The sequence below is a fragment of the Natrix helvetica genome (assembly GCF_964273705.1).
Source record: "Natrix helvetica genome assembly, chromosome: 1".
In the NCBI taxonomy this organism is placed as follows: Eukaryota; Metazoa; Chordata; class Lepidosauria; order Squamata; family Natricidae; genus Natrix; species Natrix helvetica.
This window is the reverse complement of record NC_138548.1, coordinates 69,393,355-69,408,766: the sequence shown is the minus strand read 5'-3', so window position 1 is coordinate 69,408,766 and position 15,412 is coordinate 69,393,355. Positions and strand designations below refer to the sequence as shown.

At 36.5% G+C, this 15,412-nt stretch overlaps 1 protein-coding gene across 1 annotated transcript in view; it reads right to left on the bottom strand.

The window, feature by feature from the left end:
- EIF2AK4 (eukaryotic translation initiation factor 2 alpha kinase 4) overlaps nt 1–15,412 on the bottom strand; it is a 62,016-nt gene that overhangs the window by 18,406 nt on the left and 28,198 nt on the right. Inside the window, exons 15-20 of the mRNA XM_081937289.1 lie at nt 14,728–14,850; nt 13,136–13,240; nt 10,739–10,799; nt 9,973–10,052; nt 9,168–9,269; nt 7,658–7,708 (exon numbers count right to left, since the gene is read on the bottom strand). Of these exons, the coding sequence (XP_081793415.1) occupies nt 7,658–7,708; nt 9,168–9,269; nt 9,973–10,052; nt 10,739–10,799; nt 13,136–13,240; nt 14,728–14,850 (522 nt within the window). The remainder of the gene's footprint in view (nt 1–7,657; nt 7,709–9,167; nt 9,270–9,972; nt 10,053–10,738; nt 10,800–13,135; nt 13,241–14,727; nt 14,851–15,412) is intronic.

Below are 15,412 nucleotides of genomic sequence, written 5' to 3'. Positions count from 1 at the left end.
ATACACAATCAATATATATATATCATATTTGCAGCTATTGTCAGAAAATACAAAAATGTGGAATAATCTTTCAGCCATACTAATAAAATCTGTAAACTGTATAATATTCCAGTCATTTAAAAATATTACTTCAATATTACTTTCTAAATATTCATTTTGTTTCAAGGAACTAGATTACTTTGATACATATTATTTAATCCTAATGGGGAAAACAGACATTGATTATATCTTTTGTTATTTGCAAAGTCGTATCCAACCCATCGTGATCTCAGGGACAACGTTCCTCCAGGCCTTCCTGTCCTCTTACTTCAGTGACTCCATCCAGCCACCTCATTCTCTGCCGTCCCCTTCTTCTTTTGCCCTCAATCTTTCTCAGCATTGAAGATCCAAGTCATGAATAAGGTCAAGTATTTAGGGATATATTTGACAGCAAGATGTAGTACACTTAAAGAGAACAATTACCATAAACTTAAACAACAGATTGTGACAGATTTGGCAAAACGGGGAAATTTACAACTATCAATAATAGGGAGAATATCAACAATCAAGATGAACATACTACCAAGAATTGTATATTTGTTCCAGACAATTCCAATTAGACTAGGGAAAGATTATTTTGACGATTTAAACAAAATAGTGTTGAAGTATATTTGGCAGGGAAAGAAAGCGAGAATAAAACTAAAATTGTTACAAGATGCTAGAATAAGAGGAGGATTTGGTCTACCTAACTGGGAATTATATTATCAGGCAACAAGTTTGATGTGGGTCAAGGAATGGATAACATTAAGAAATTCTAGATTATTGACTATAGGAGGACACGATTTGTTGTTGGGATGGCACGCTTTCCTATGGTACAAGGGAACTAAAACGCAGGGGTATTTTAGAAGACATATATGCGAGGCTTTGCTATTAAATTGGGAAAAAGATTTAAAGGAATCATTACTTAAAAATTACAGTCTAGTTATCAACTATTGAACCTTTTTCATATCCAATAACATACAAAAAGGAACAAACAGTTAGATATGGTGAAATATTGAATGCAAAGGGTGAACTTAAATCAATGCAAGAACTGGAACATCAGGGTATAAAGATGAACTGGTTTTCATATGTGCAAATACATTCCAGATACAACAAGGATCTTAAAATGGAAGGTTTCCATGATAAAATGACTGAGTAATTGAAAAACTATATGGATATTTATTAGAAGATAAGCTAGAAGAAGAACAAGTTAAAGAATCTATGATTGCTTGGGGAAAAAACTTTGGACATGGAATTGATTTAGAGAATTGGCAGAAATTGTGGTCTCAAAATTATAAAATGACAAAGTCAACAGCATATAAAGAAAATTTGTATAAGATGTTTTATAGGTGGCACTTATCCCCGATGAGAATAGCAAGAATGTTCAAGAATAAATCAGAAAAATGTTGGAAATGTCATCAGATACCGGGTTCATATTACCATATGTGGTGGACTTGCATAGAAGCTAAAACATATGGACTAAAATCCACACCTGGTTGGAAAAAGTGACACAAAAACATATAGACTTTAAACCAGAAATCTTTCTATTGGGAATTATGCCGGAAACATACAATGGAGAATTGAAATATTTGAATGTAAATGTGTTAACGGCAGCTAGAATTGTATTTGCTAAAAATTGGAAAAATGAGAAAATACCAACGCAGGAGGAAGTTATTTACAAAATAATAGAATGTGGAGAAATGAGTAAATTGACATTTGAAATTAGAGAACAAGAAGATAAACAATTTTATAAGATGTAGGATTTATTTTATCAATGGTTAGATAAAAAAACATGGAAATGAAAGATACTAGAGAATGTTACCAATACAAAAATATAGAATGACATTGAATATAATATAAATATACATTATTATTGGATAGATTGAACATGATGTAATGAATTGTTATAATATAAATGATCCCAATATTTAGCATAGTTCATTGAAAGTGAAGGAAAAAATAGTGATAGTCAAACAAATAAGGTACAATGATAATAATGTATATAAATATATTGGATTTGATAATATGTGAATTCATATAAATTGCAAGTGATGACTATGGAAGGGATGCACAAAAACCCTGTAACCAAACGGCACACTGTATGTGATGAAAGATGGTTTTATGTTTTACGTTGTGGGATTGAATTGGTTGTGCTCTTGGTCACGTACTCATGTCTGACAGGATATGTGGATTGTCTGTAAGGAACCTTGATTCTTTGAATGGTGATAATTAACTTCTTATGTGTACTTTTACGTGTAACTAATTATCTTTTGGTGCTTTAGACTTTCATGTGTATTGAATAAATAGAGTGTGCCGGGCTTTGCCCTGGGCGACTCATCTCTAGGACAGTCCTTGTGTCCAGTCTCTTTCATGGGTAGCTGGGAACATCATCACAAGTGGTGACCCCGACGTGATTGGAAAGGGAAAATCCAACGGGATTCCTCCCAATGCGTCCGCCTTCCACTCTACTTTCGCCAGGACTTGGACCAGAGCTCCATCAGGTTGTCGCGGGTCGACTCTGATTCTACGTGAGTATGAGTGGTGATCTCTCAACAGTTCTGTTAGAACACGTCAAGGAGATAAGGGAGATATCTAGGCGAAATTACTTTTATTTTCAGCTTAATGGGAAAGCAGGTCAGTTGAAAGAGAAAGAAATAAAACTGATTAAGGAGAGAAATGGCTTGGAGCTGGGAAGAGATTTCCTGGCAGTTAAAAAAGTTTCATCCTTGCCTTTATTGTGTGTCTAAATGATTTTACCTGTTCATTTCTTTCCTGAAGCATGTGAATCCAGACTCCATTTCTCATCTGTGATATTCCCATAATGTTTATCTGTTTAGTAACTGAGGTTTTATTTTTCAAACTCTGTCTGCAAGCTATCTCTCCCCCCCCCCCCCCCACGCTCCTTTACCTCTAATCCTCCAACAATGCCTTTTCTGTGGGGGAGGGAACCTTGTTCTCCTGTCTTTCAGCCCTAGAAGATTGTACTCTTCAGGTGAGTATAGATTTTTTTTCCTTTTAGGGGGAAGGAGGAGAGTGTTGCCTTGTGTGTGCATGTATGAAATGAAGGAAATTCCTACTAAAGGTTTGCCTTCAACCTGAGTAAAAAAGAACCTCTGCACATTTATCTGGCCAACCTACTCGATTGGTCCTAAATTAGAAACTTGGCTTCCAGAAGACAGTTTTGATTTAGATTTTGTCAACAAATTTGCTGATTTTCTGGCCATGTGTGTGTGTGTGTGATCATTTCCAGACCTGGAGGGAAGTTGAGATCCTTTAATAATAGAAAATGGAGCTCATTGGCTTATGTACAGCTCCCTGAAGTAATTGTAATAACTGCCTTGCATGAAGAAAGAATGAAATGGGATTTTTGTAGGTGAAATTAATGATTGCAGTGCAAATGTGAGTATGTTGATGGTAAATGTTGGTATGAATGTAGTTTGATTCCTTTTCATATAAAGAAACAGTAAGTTACAAAGTTGTTTAATGGAATGTGTGTGCATGCATGTGTGTTATCATTTCAAAACCTGAAGGGAGGGTGAGATCCTCTAATAAAAGAAAATGAAGCTTGGTGGCTTGTGAAAAAAGTTTCCTGAAATACCTATGATTGTTTGGCATGAGCAAGCATGAAGGTCTGATTGCAGTATGAATGTGAGTATGTGTCCCCCATGCCCCAGGGAGTGATAAGTGAATGGATCCAGAGATCCACGTGATTGCCTGTGTGAATTTCTCCCCCCCCCCCCCCAATCTTCCTTCTGGGTCATTCTTTGGAGGGAAGTAGGAAAGGCAGGGAGAATGAGTGTCTGCTCATTTTTACCATGAGTGTGTGTATGAAACGCCCCAGTGATACCTGTGAATGCCTCTAAGAGCAGTTGGTCAATAGAACGGCTTGCCTCCAGGGGTTGTGAATGCCCCAACACTGGAGGTCTTTGAGAGGATGTTGAATGGTTATTTGTCTGAAATGGTATAGGGTTTCCTGCCTAGGCAGGGGGGTTGGACTAGAGGACCTCCAGGGTCCCTTCCAACTCTGTTATTGTATTGTATTGTATTGTATGAATTGCAGATTGTTCCAGTAAAAATAACTGCATGAAATGTTACAATTTTTTTGCTCCAAATTTTTCTTTGTTTAAATGCACACGGAGGTATTTTGCTAATTAATTTATGGTAGCTATTGGGGAACCTTTGTTTGGGTTTCCTTTTTCGTGCCCTTGCCACAGTTGAAATGATTAATGAGATTTTGAGCATTCCATTTGTGGTTTGCGTAACTTGTCAGCTTATTCTTTTCATATTTTTAAGATAAAAAGACTCCGTTTTAAAATGTCTTGCCATTATTATTTTTTAGGCAGTTGTTGAATTAATAACCTTGGGTTTGTTGTAGAAATTGGACTGATTTAATTAATATTATTTTTCCTATTCCAAAATCTGATTTTTAATTTTGTTTTCAGAACAGTTTCTTTCTTCAGTGTGCTTTAACTGACTATGTGGTCTGTCTTTCTTATCATTTGCCTGAAGTTCTTTGGCTTGCGTGTTTAAAGACTTCTTTTCCTACCTCGCAATACCGTTGTTCTTGCAACACTAAAAATTGTCTGTTGCTATTTTAACTTTTCACATCTTTTTTAACAAACTTTTAAACTATATTTCTGACTTTTATTATGTGTGTCAACTTATTTTTAATTTTCTAGGTAATTTTTTTAACTATGTTTTTTCTTCAGATTTTTTTTGATAATTTTTTCATCAAAATGCCTGGGGACTGGCGCAATTTTGCCATATGCCACTCAACCAGGTCAAGCAAATTGTTTCATCTTGCCCCTAGTGTTTTGGGGCATCCCCCTCTGGGGAAACGGAACTTAATCCCCATGATTTGGCCTTTAATCACTATGGCAAATGGATGTCACCTATGTTTCTTTTTTGGCTCCTTAGAAGTCAATCCATTTATCTATTATTATTATTTTTTTGGCCACATTTTATTGAGAAGGAACAGCTAATCATGTTTTTTTCTCACCTTTTTTCAGCCTTTACTGCTTTGGGCAAACTTTTCTTTTTAAAGACTGATAATGGCCTGGCCTATTTTTTATTGGCTTTTTGTAATCTTGTATTAATTGAAACATTATTTTAATTTTGGGATTTTTTTCCTTAATTGGTCCTTAGGGACTGTCTTCTCAAACAAATAAAAAAGGAGGGATTTTGGGTACCTAACAATTTGGTGTACCCCAATTTGGCTAATTTGGCATAGGTAACATAATAGATTTAAAAAAGTTTGTTTGCCTCCCCCGCGAGGGGGACGAGGACATGCTGTGCTTGCTTCTACAGATCTTTGTGGATTCTAGCATGTGATGCTTGTCCAGCCAAAAATATTGTCGTACCAGTTCCCAAATCCAGTTCCAGAGATGACCAAGATGACTTTACAGACAGCACAGTGGCCAATACAATCTTGCCAAAACAGCTGTCCAGTGATGTGAATGTTTACCTGAAGCCAATAACCTGAAGCCAACCATTGAACAATATATTGGCAAAGCAGGAGACCTTGGAGATGATCTTTGGAACAATAATAATTTCGTAAAGGATGTTGCTAAGACTGCTAAAAAGTTGAATCTTACAAATTGTTGGATTTGTATGCATATGCCTGGGGATGCAAGGGGAGGGTTAACATTACATGGGTTGCCTTTTAATTTTAGTGGGTGGAAAACCTTTATGCCTGAGTTTGAGGACACATATAGTATATCAGCTAAGGTTCATTTAAAATTGAGAGAGAGTGCTTCTATTTGTTTCCAATCATTTGGGTTGTTTTCTAATGCCATCAGCATGGGGAATTGGTCCCACTGTAATAAGACTCATATTTGGAGTTCCTCTCAGAGATGTTCTGCTATAATGAATCAGTTGACTGCCAAAAGCGGAAGTACAAAGGGCTCCACGATCTACGAAAGTAATGAGAATATGACAGTGACCGAATATTGGGCTTGTAGCTTTATAGAAACCTTAATCACCATAGCTAACTCGTCTGGAAAAGTTGCCGTGCCAAATGGCATGTGGCTCCTGTGCGGAAACGAAGGATATCGTCAACTCCCTAAGGACTGGAAAGGAATTTGTACTTTTGGCTTGGTGATTCCTGTGGTTTATGCTATTGATAAATTACCTAACACTCGACTTCGCAACAAAAGGGATAACATCGAATCTCCTCTTTCTTTGGGGGGTAATTTAGACACACAATTCAGTCGAGCAATTTTACCTCCATTAGGAGTTGCTATGAATTATAGAGATTTGCATATTTTGAATAATTGGACTGTTGCCATGTTTAATGAAACCATATTAAGTGTTAAACTTATTAATCAGGAATTGAAAGAGATAAGAGAAGTTACTTTGCAAAATCGATATGCTCTTGATATTATTTTGGCTGCTAAGGGAGGTGTGTGTGCTTTAATTCATTCTCATTGCTGTATGTATATACATGATAATTCACCTAATATCACTAAAACAGTGCAAGTTATGGAAGATATGATCAAGAATAATCCGCTCCAAGGGACCGGTTCGGGTGCCGTATACATATGGGGAGCCATGTGGTCCTGGTTGCCTGATGGGTCCTGGATTCGGAGCATAATTTCCACTGGAATCATGGTGGTTGTAGCCCTTGTGCTGTTTTGCTGTTGTATTCAATGTATTCCATCTTTGATGTCTGTATGTAGGAATATGGTATCTGGAAAAAGGACAATTATGTACTCAAGCAGCCAAGATGAGCTTATGGCAAGTGAAGGAAAAAAAAAGGGGGAGTTGTGGGATTGAATTGGTTGTGCTCTTGGTCACGTACTCATGTCTGACAGGATATGTGGATTGTCTGTAAGGAACCTTGATTCTTTGAATGGTGATAATTAACTTCTTATGTGTACTTTTACGTGTAACTAATTATCTTTTGGTGCTTTAGACTTTCATGTGTATTGAATAAATAGAGTGTGCCGGGCTTTGCCTTGGGCGACTCATCTCTAGGACAGTCCTTGTGTCCAGTCTCTTTCATGGGTAGCCGGGAACATCACCACATTACGTCTTGTTTGTTTATGTTTGTCTAAAAATAAAAGTAAAATCTATTTTAAAAAATCTTTCCCAGCATTAGGCTCTTCTCCAGTGAGTCCTTCCTTCTCATTAGGTGGCCAAAGTATTTGAGTTTCATCTTCAGGATCTGGTCTTCTAAAGAGCAGTCAGGGTTGATCTCTAGATATTAGGAGATTTAGATATCTCCTCTAGATAGATTATATATTATTAACTGTCAATAAAGGAAATTATTTGTAGCTCAGGTTTGAAATGAGGGGTCCTTGCTCCTCTCTGAGCTTGGCTGTTTTCTTGCAGATGTTTTATTACCCAAATTAGGTAACATCATCAGTGACTATCACTGTTATTTATCCAATATTATTTACTTTGGGTGATGAAACTGGTATAAACAAACAACTAAGCTCAGAGAGCACCAAGGACTCCTCATTATTATTCATTATTTTCAAATTTAAGTAGGAAACAGACCAGCATTAATCTCAATGGAGGAAACAGATACCACCAGGAGTTGCTCTGGCAGTGAGATGGGCAGTCTCTAAATTTGATAAACAAATACATTAAATTGTTAACACACAATATAACCATTACTTTTTTAAAAAGTGAATACCTGTTTTGCATTTTTCACTTCATCAAAGTCTTCGGGAAATTCAATAAATGGCTGAAAAACAAAACACATTAGAATAATGTGATCACCTTAAAAGTTATATGTATCAAAATGAAAATATCTTTGCCATTTATAATTATGTAGGGTAGCTTTTCCCCAACCTAATGACTTTCAGGAGAGTTAGACCTCAATTTTTTTAGTCCCCAGACAGCAGATCCAAGAGTCATACTAGCTAGGCATTATGAAAGTTGAAATCGTATTTAGAAGGTGCCAAATTAAATATATGAAATAATTTTAAATATATATGAAAAACAGACTGGTAAGTAAGCCAATTTCTCACCTGCCTTTCTACTGTGCCCTACAATACAATACGAGCAATTTTATGGTGTAAATCCTGTATCTTTTTATACTATTACAGAGTTAATGTAAACCAGAGATAAGCAAAGTGTTTGAAAGAAAGAAGTGTTTCACAAAATTCATTGAGTGGAGAAGTGGAGTGCACTGTCTTCAAAGTGCTAAAGCTGCCACCTCTTTCAGAAGGTTCAAGTGCCAGCTTCAAAAGCTGTTTCCATCCATATCCATACATACATCCATGCCCAGCTACTGTGCCCATATAGGCACAGGCATGAAGCAACTAAGCGTCCCTTGCAAAAGATGTGGCAGCTTAAATAGTCCAAAGAGAAATTCTCCATTTAAGGTCACATTTTATGACACACCTCTTATTAATGCTTTGTCCTAATACAGGTAGTCCTTGAATTACTACCAGAATTGGGACCAGAATTACCATCGCTAAGTAAAATAATTGTTAAGAAAGTCACACCTGCTTTTATGAACTTTTTTCCCATGGTCATTAAGCAAAGCAACAAGGTTTTTGGTAGAATCACATGGTAGTTAACAGACTCCAGCTTTCCCCATTGATTTTACTTGTCAGAAACCAGTTGGGAAGGTAGCAAATGATCGTGTGACCCCACTATTCTGTAATCATCATAAGTGCATGACAACTACTAATCACTGCAATTTTGATCATGTGACAGTGAAGACACATTAAATGGGAGAACCGAATATAAGTCACTATTTTATCCTATAGTATCCTATAAAGCGAGTGGGACCTTGTATATGCTGGTCTTGTTGTATTCGGGAGTTTTTCTGTGTAAGATTGAGATTGTCTTGGCAACGTTTCGGCGAGGTCTCACTTGCCATCTTCAGGCTGGTGTTTTTGGCTTAAAGCATGGTTGGAGCTGCCGTCTTTCTATAAATCTTGGTGGGTGGGTGTGGAGTGTTGGCTTTGTTTCAGTAAATGGATTGATTGGCTGTGTGGTTGTATCATGATTGGTAGATTGGTGCTGGCTTTGTGTCCGTTGTTGTTTTGTGTTGGGTGGTGGGTGGGGCTTGTTTGTTGACTAGGGCTGGTTTCCAGATGTCTGGTAGGCGGGAGGTATCATCACGTTTATTCATGTTGTGTGAGAGCTAATAAGTTGTTGCCAGACAAATTATAAATGAAATGTATACATACAAGCCTTAACTGACTGAGAACAAAGATTCTTTCCGATGCAGTAGTCATTGGATGATAGGACATCTCAAAGAATATTATACCCAAGCTGAAGAGGTCCACTTTCTAGAAAAAGAAAACTGGTAGTCAGTATACTTGCAAGAAATAGAATCTGGAATCTAAACAGTCCGGGTAACTTACTTAATCAGATTGCTTATCTTATAGTGGGCCCATTTAAAAAAAAAATATTGTGAAGGAAAGTGAAAAGAACGTCTGACTGAAAAATGAATTCTAGGACAGTTGAGAAAATAACAATGACACTGTACAATTGCCGCCATTATACTTTTATATAATACTAATGTTTAAAGTAAACAAAATATAGTATCCAAATATCTCACTAGGCAAGAGAAAAGTGTGCCTAAAAATGTAAATAGTCAATATGTAAAATCAATCCTCTTTTAAAACTTCTACACTATAGCAAATGCCATTCTAAAGGCTTTCCCCTATCAATAATAAAAGGTTGGTAAAATTGTTATTGTTTCTTATATCCTCTTTTTCTGCCTACACATCAGTGTTTCTCAATCTTAACAACTTTAAGAGGTGTGGACTTTTCAACCCCAAAAATTCTGGGAGTTGCCAAGATTGAGACACACACTATAAAACGTACAGGGAACTTCAGTAAAGCAAAACCAATGTGTTGTATTAGAGTAAATGGCAATCTTTGGATCTAAGCAAGAAACCTGGATTCAAAAACCTCCATTGTGGATTTCACATGATGTCACTGAGGCAATTTTCCTGATAAGAATGTAAGTCTTATGGACATTTTTACCTGATTGTATGTAGATCTAGTACTTCCTTGGACTTCTGGACTCACATAAAGAGCAGTGCCAACCATTCCTGTTAAGTTTCCTATTAAAAACCAAAGATTTAATTATTGAACTTTATTAACTGCTTTGCTGCATTTTAAATGCTTAGAAAGTAACTCACACATTTTACATTATAGCTTGAAAATGCAATTATTCTACAGTCAGTTTGCAAGTTTGAATACAAGTAGAGATATTTGCCTAAATATTTTACCGAATTAGACTTTTTGTATCTCCTTTGCTTTGTAATCTGAGCTCTGAACTGAAACTCTTTATATTACAGGTATTCACTGTATTTTTACCAATATTATGTAAATTATTTTATGATCACAATCCTTCATTGAAAATGATTAGGGAAATGTTGAAGAAAAGTCCTTGATCAGAAGCAGACTAAAAGGTAATAAAAAAAGACAAGAGAGGTTCAAACTGCTAATGTATACAATGGAGCAGCTATTGTTCACAACAGAATGCTAGAAACATTTGTTAGAACAAATAAAGTCATAAATATGAACCTTTCTTAGTGTTCAAATATGAAAACTAATCCTGAATGGTAGGGTATTATTGGCACTTGCTAGCAACCGACATAAAGTTGCTTAAAAATTAAGCTTGGTTAGCATTTGAAGGACAAATGCTATCCCTGATCCTGTAATTGGAAAGATATAAATTCATTTCAATCTGCATTTCAAAACTATATGTTTAAAGAAGCAGGGAAACATGCTGCTTTATACCTACCCAATGGATCATTTGCAACCACATTTTGGTTGGAAACTTCTTCTCCAGGTTTAGAGTTTACCTGAAAAAGAAAATTCACCATATCTAGTTATATAGATCACGCTCTTAAATCTGAATAATGGCTGGAAAGCAATAAAATACAATACAATAGCAGAGTTGGAAGGGACCTTGGAGGTCTTCTAGTTCAACCCCCTGCCTAGGCAGGAAACCCTATACCGTTTCAGACAAATGGCTATCCAACATCTTCTTAAAGACTTCCAGTGTTGGGGCATTCACAACTTCTGGAGGCAAGCTGTTCCACTGATTAATTCTTCTGTCAGGAAATTTCTGACAGTAATAAGTAATAAGTTGCTTCTCTCCTTAATTAGTTTCCACCCATTGCTTCTTGTTCTATCCTCAGGTGCTTTGGAGAATAGTTGGACTCCCTCTTCTTTGTGGCAACCCTTGAGATATTGGAACACTGTTATCATGTCTCCCCTAGTCCTTCTTTTCATTAAACTAGACATACCCAGTTCCTGCGACCGTTCTTCATATGTTTTAGTCTCCAGTCCCCTAATCATCTTTGTTGCTCTTCTCTGCACTCTTTCTAGAGTCTCCACATCTTTTCTACATCGTGGTGACCAAAACGGAATGCAGTATTCTAAGTGGGGCCTTACCAAGGCATTATAAAGTGGTATTAACACTTCACGTGATCTTGATTCTATCCCTCTGTTGATGCAGCCTAGAACTGTGTTGGCTTTTTTGGCAGCTGCTGCACACTGCTGGCTCATAATTAAATGGTTGTGCACTAGGACTCCAAGATCCCTTTCACAGTGACTACTATTGAGCAAGATACCATCTATACTGTACCTGTGCATTTCGTTTTTGTTGCCTAAATGTAGAACCTTTTCACCATTGAATTTCATTTTATTAGATAGTGCCCAATGTTCAAGTTTGTCAAGATCCTTCTGTATCTTTAGCCTATCTTCTGGAGTGTTGGCTATTCCTGCCAGCTTGGTGTCATCTGCAAATTTGATGAGTTCCCCATTTATTCCCTCATCCAAATCATTGATGAAGTTGTTGAAGAGTACTGGGCCAAAAACAGAGCCTTGGGGTACTCCACTGCATACCTCCCTCCATGTAGATGCAGTTCCATTGAGGACTACATGTTGAGTGCGGTTGGTCAGCCAGTTACGAATCCATCTGGTGGTGATGCTGTCTAACCCACATTCTTCTACTTTATCTAGTAGTAGGTTATGGTCTACCTTATCAAATGCCTTACTGAAGTCCAAGTAAACTATATCGACGGCATTCCTCTGATCCACTAATTTTGTCACATTGTCGAAGAATGCAATAAGATTAGTCTGGCATGATCTGTTTTTGACAAACCCACGTTGGCTTTTGGCTATTACTTTGTTTACTTCTAGGTGTTCGCTAATTCGTTGCTTGATTATCTTTTCCAGAATCTTTCCTGGTATTGAGGTCAGGCTGATAGGTCTGTAGTTTCCTGGATCTTTTTTTTTTTTCCTTTTTTGAAAATGGGAACCACATCAGCTCTTTTCCAGTCCTCTAGCAGATCCCCGGTGCTCCAGGATCGCTGAAAGATATAGTTTAGTGGTTCTGAGATCTTGTCTGCCAGTTCCTTCAGAACCCTGGGGTATAATCCATCCGGTCCTGGTGATTTGAACTCGTCTAGGGTAGACAGGTGCTCACTTACCATTTTCTTCCCTATTTCAACTTGTGTTCCTAATCTGATTTTTGTGGTGCTGTTTTTGATAGGTTGGATTGTTTTATCCCTTTGTGTAAAGACAGATGCGAAACATGGGTTAAATAATTCTGCTTTCTCCCTGTTGCTTGTCATCTTCTTGCCACTTTCTCCAGGCAATGGACCAATTGTTTCCTTAACTTTTTTCTTGTTTTTAACATGTTGGAAGAAGCTTTTTTTTTTGTTATTTTTTACTTTTGTGGCAAAAACAGCATTGTTTGAAAATGTATGCAAATGGCAATGCATTAGATTTCAGTCCCTATTCAGTTATGGAACTTATTAGCTGGATCCTGAACGAGTCAGTGAGGATACAAATATGATGTTGACAAGTATGTAAACCATAATATGATGCACAGAAGTAATGGTAGCCTCTTATCTTAACTACTGGTTCGGTAGTGGGAGCATGTCTGGGCATGTGTCCGTGATGACATCTGGATGGGTGGGCGGAGCCTTGCACTGCCGCCACTAATGGTTCTCCTAAACTGGTGCAAACTGGCAGAATACCACCTCAGATGCACAGTATACGAATTAATATATTTCCTGAAGATGTATTTATTAAATATATAAGCTAAAATTAAAACACTGCCTTGTTCTATAAATAATATATCATAAATTATATATTACAGCATTCACCTCTTCTTATAAACACTTACTGTATTTGCTGGGTGATCTGTTGCCAAACCAAAGTCACCAATTTTCACATGATCTTCTGAATCTAAAAAAATGTTGACAGGTTTCAGATCTCGGTGAATCATTCCCTTTAATAAAACCAAATAAAGTTTGATATGAAACAGTGTGTATATGAATCACACCTCAAACAGAATATAAGATTGGACGCTCAAGCCTGAATCATCTCAGCCTTTAAGAGCAGTGGGGCAAACTTTGTTTACATTTCTATATTGGATGATGATTATCAGAAGTCATGATCAAGATGATAAGATGATGATGATTATATGGGCACCGTCTTTGAAAACTGCCTAGAATATTATAGCATATGTTATAAATACTTTTATTATTGTTAATGCTACTTGTGAGCCTCCTTGGTAGGATTTGTAGTCTAAAAACTACTACTATATACTAGTAAATATAGCACTAATACTACTGAAAGCCAGTTTGCTGTGGTTAAGGCAACAAGTTAAAAACTGAGAGACTGTGAGTTCTAGTCTGGTCTTAAATACAAAGCCAGCTGGGTGAACTTGGCAAGTCACTCTCTCTCAGCCTTAAGAAGCAATCTTAAGAAAACTGCAGCAACTAGTCTAGGTAAGTCACCAGGAGTCAAAAACTGATTTAAAGATACCTCCTCCTAAAACCATCTAATATAACCATGACTGTTTATGATTTCATTATTAACAGTAGCACACAAAGTGATTTCAAAGATATATGTGCACAACTTCGATTCAATATTATTGCAATAAAAGTAATATTGCAAACCAGCCAGAGATAACTAAATACCCAGAAAATGTTAGAACATGGGGAACATGGATAAAGAAAAGTTATATCGCAATGGTATTAATAGCAAATCAATAATATCCCAAACTTGGGATATGAACAATAACCTATCTAGCCTGGAGGTTTTGGAGAGACCAACTGTGCACACAGAATTGGCACTGAAGCTTTACGCTGCAAAATAACACTTGCTTGAAACGGTGTGTATCTTCCCAGAATCACTTATTTTCCAAGGGGATGGGAAAGGAGAGGAAAATCAGTTAAAACCTGTCCCATTCTATTATATTGTCCATAGCTTTACTAGCTCAGCCAGTAGCATCATCATAAGCATGCCCAGAATATTAAATAAACAATTAAAAAAAAGAATTAAGAAAGGGTTTTATAATATCCCATAAAATCTAATATTACATGGTTAATTCAAAATAAAGCTACATATAGCAAAATGTGCCAAGTTTTGTTGGTACAACCAGGAAGGACATCAGATTAGCAAAGGATTTAACAGGTTACCTATTTCTGACTAAGGAGATACATCAGGTGGTTAGTCAGATGGTTATCTTGCTGGCAAAAGCAAACGTATATTGTTTTGGATTGTTGAAATAGATAAGGAGTTTTGCTGAGGCTTAAAGCTATGGCTTCTGAGTCAGATATACTGGGAAGCACAAATGAAAACTGGATAGCAATGTAATAATTGAAACTTTCCCTGCCTTTATCAAGGCCAGAATAAAGTTTTGGTAAATAATTAACTAAAATCCAATAAAGTACAAGATATGTGCATGGGCTTGACATGATCATCACTGACCTTTTCATGGATATAAGCTAAACCATCCAATATTTCCCGGAAAAGTCTCCAAAGACGATTGGTATCTTGGTATAAACCTTGATCAATGGTATCTCGTAATGTGCTCTTTTCACAATATTCCATCTTTAAATGCAAAATTAAGGGGAAAAATTTGAAAACATCTGGGAAGATCATCACATGTATAACTGTTACTCTTCTACAACCCAGATTTGGGGTGATTAATCATTCAAATACTGGAGGCTTCTCTTTTAAAAGAAATTTATTTAAAGATATGTATTCTGACTGGCTAAATTTAATCCTTTTTTTGAGGACAGACAACAGAAGGAGACAAAGAAGGAAAACTATAGGTTTGTTTGCCTGAATTTCATTTGCTTAGCTGTCTGACTGGAAAAAATAAGCCCTTTAAAAAAATCAATGTCTTTTCACCTTGTTATGCTAAGAAGAAAGAAATTTACATGATTCATAAGAATGCTTCTGCATACTTATATTGTTTGATCAATTCTAAGGGTGTATAACACCCAGTAATGGTAGCCATTACTGTTTTCAAAGATACACTGTATTTGATTAACCCAGACACATCAATTTTGAATATTTCCTGCAATGGGATGAAGCAAATATAATACAAAGTGGTTTGTTTTAAAGATCAGCCAAAGCTTTTAAAACCTGTTCTGCATGTGAATTATTT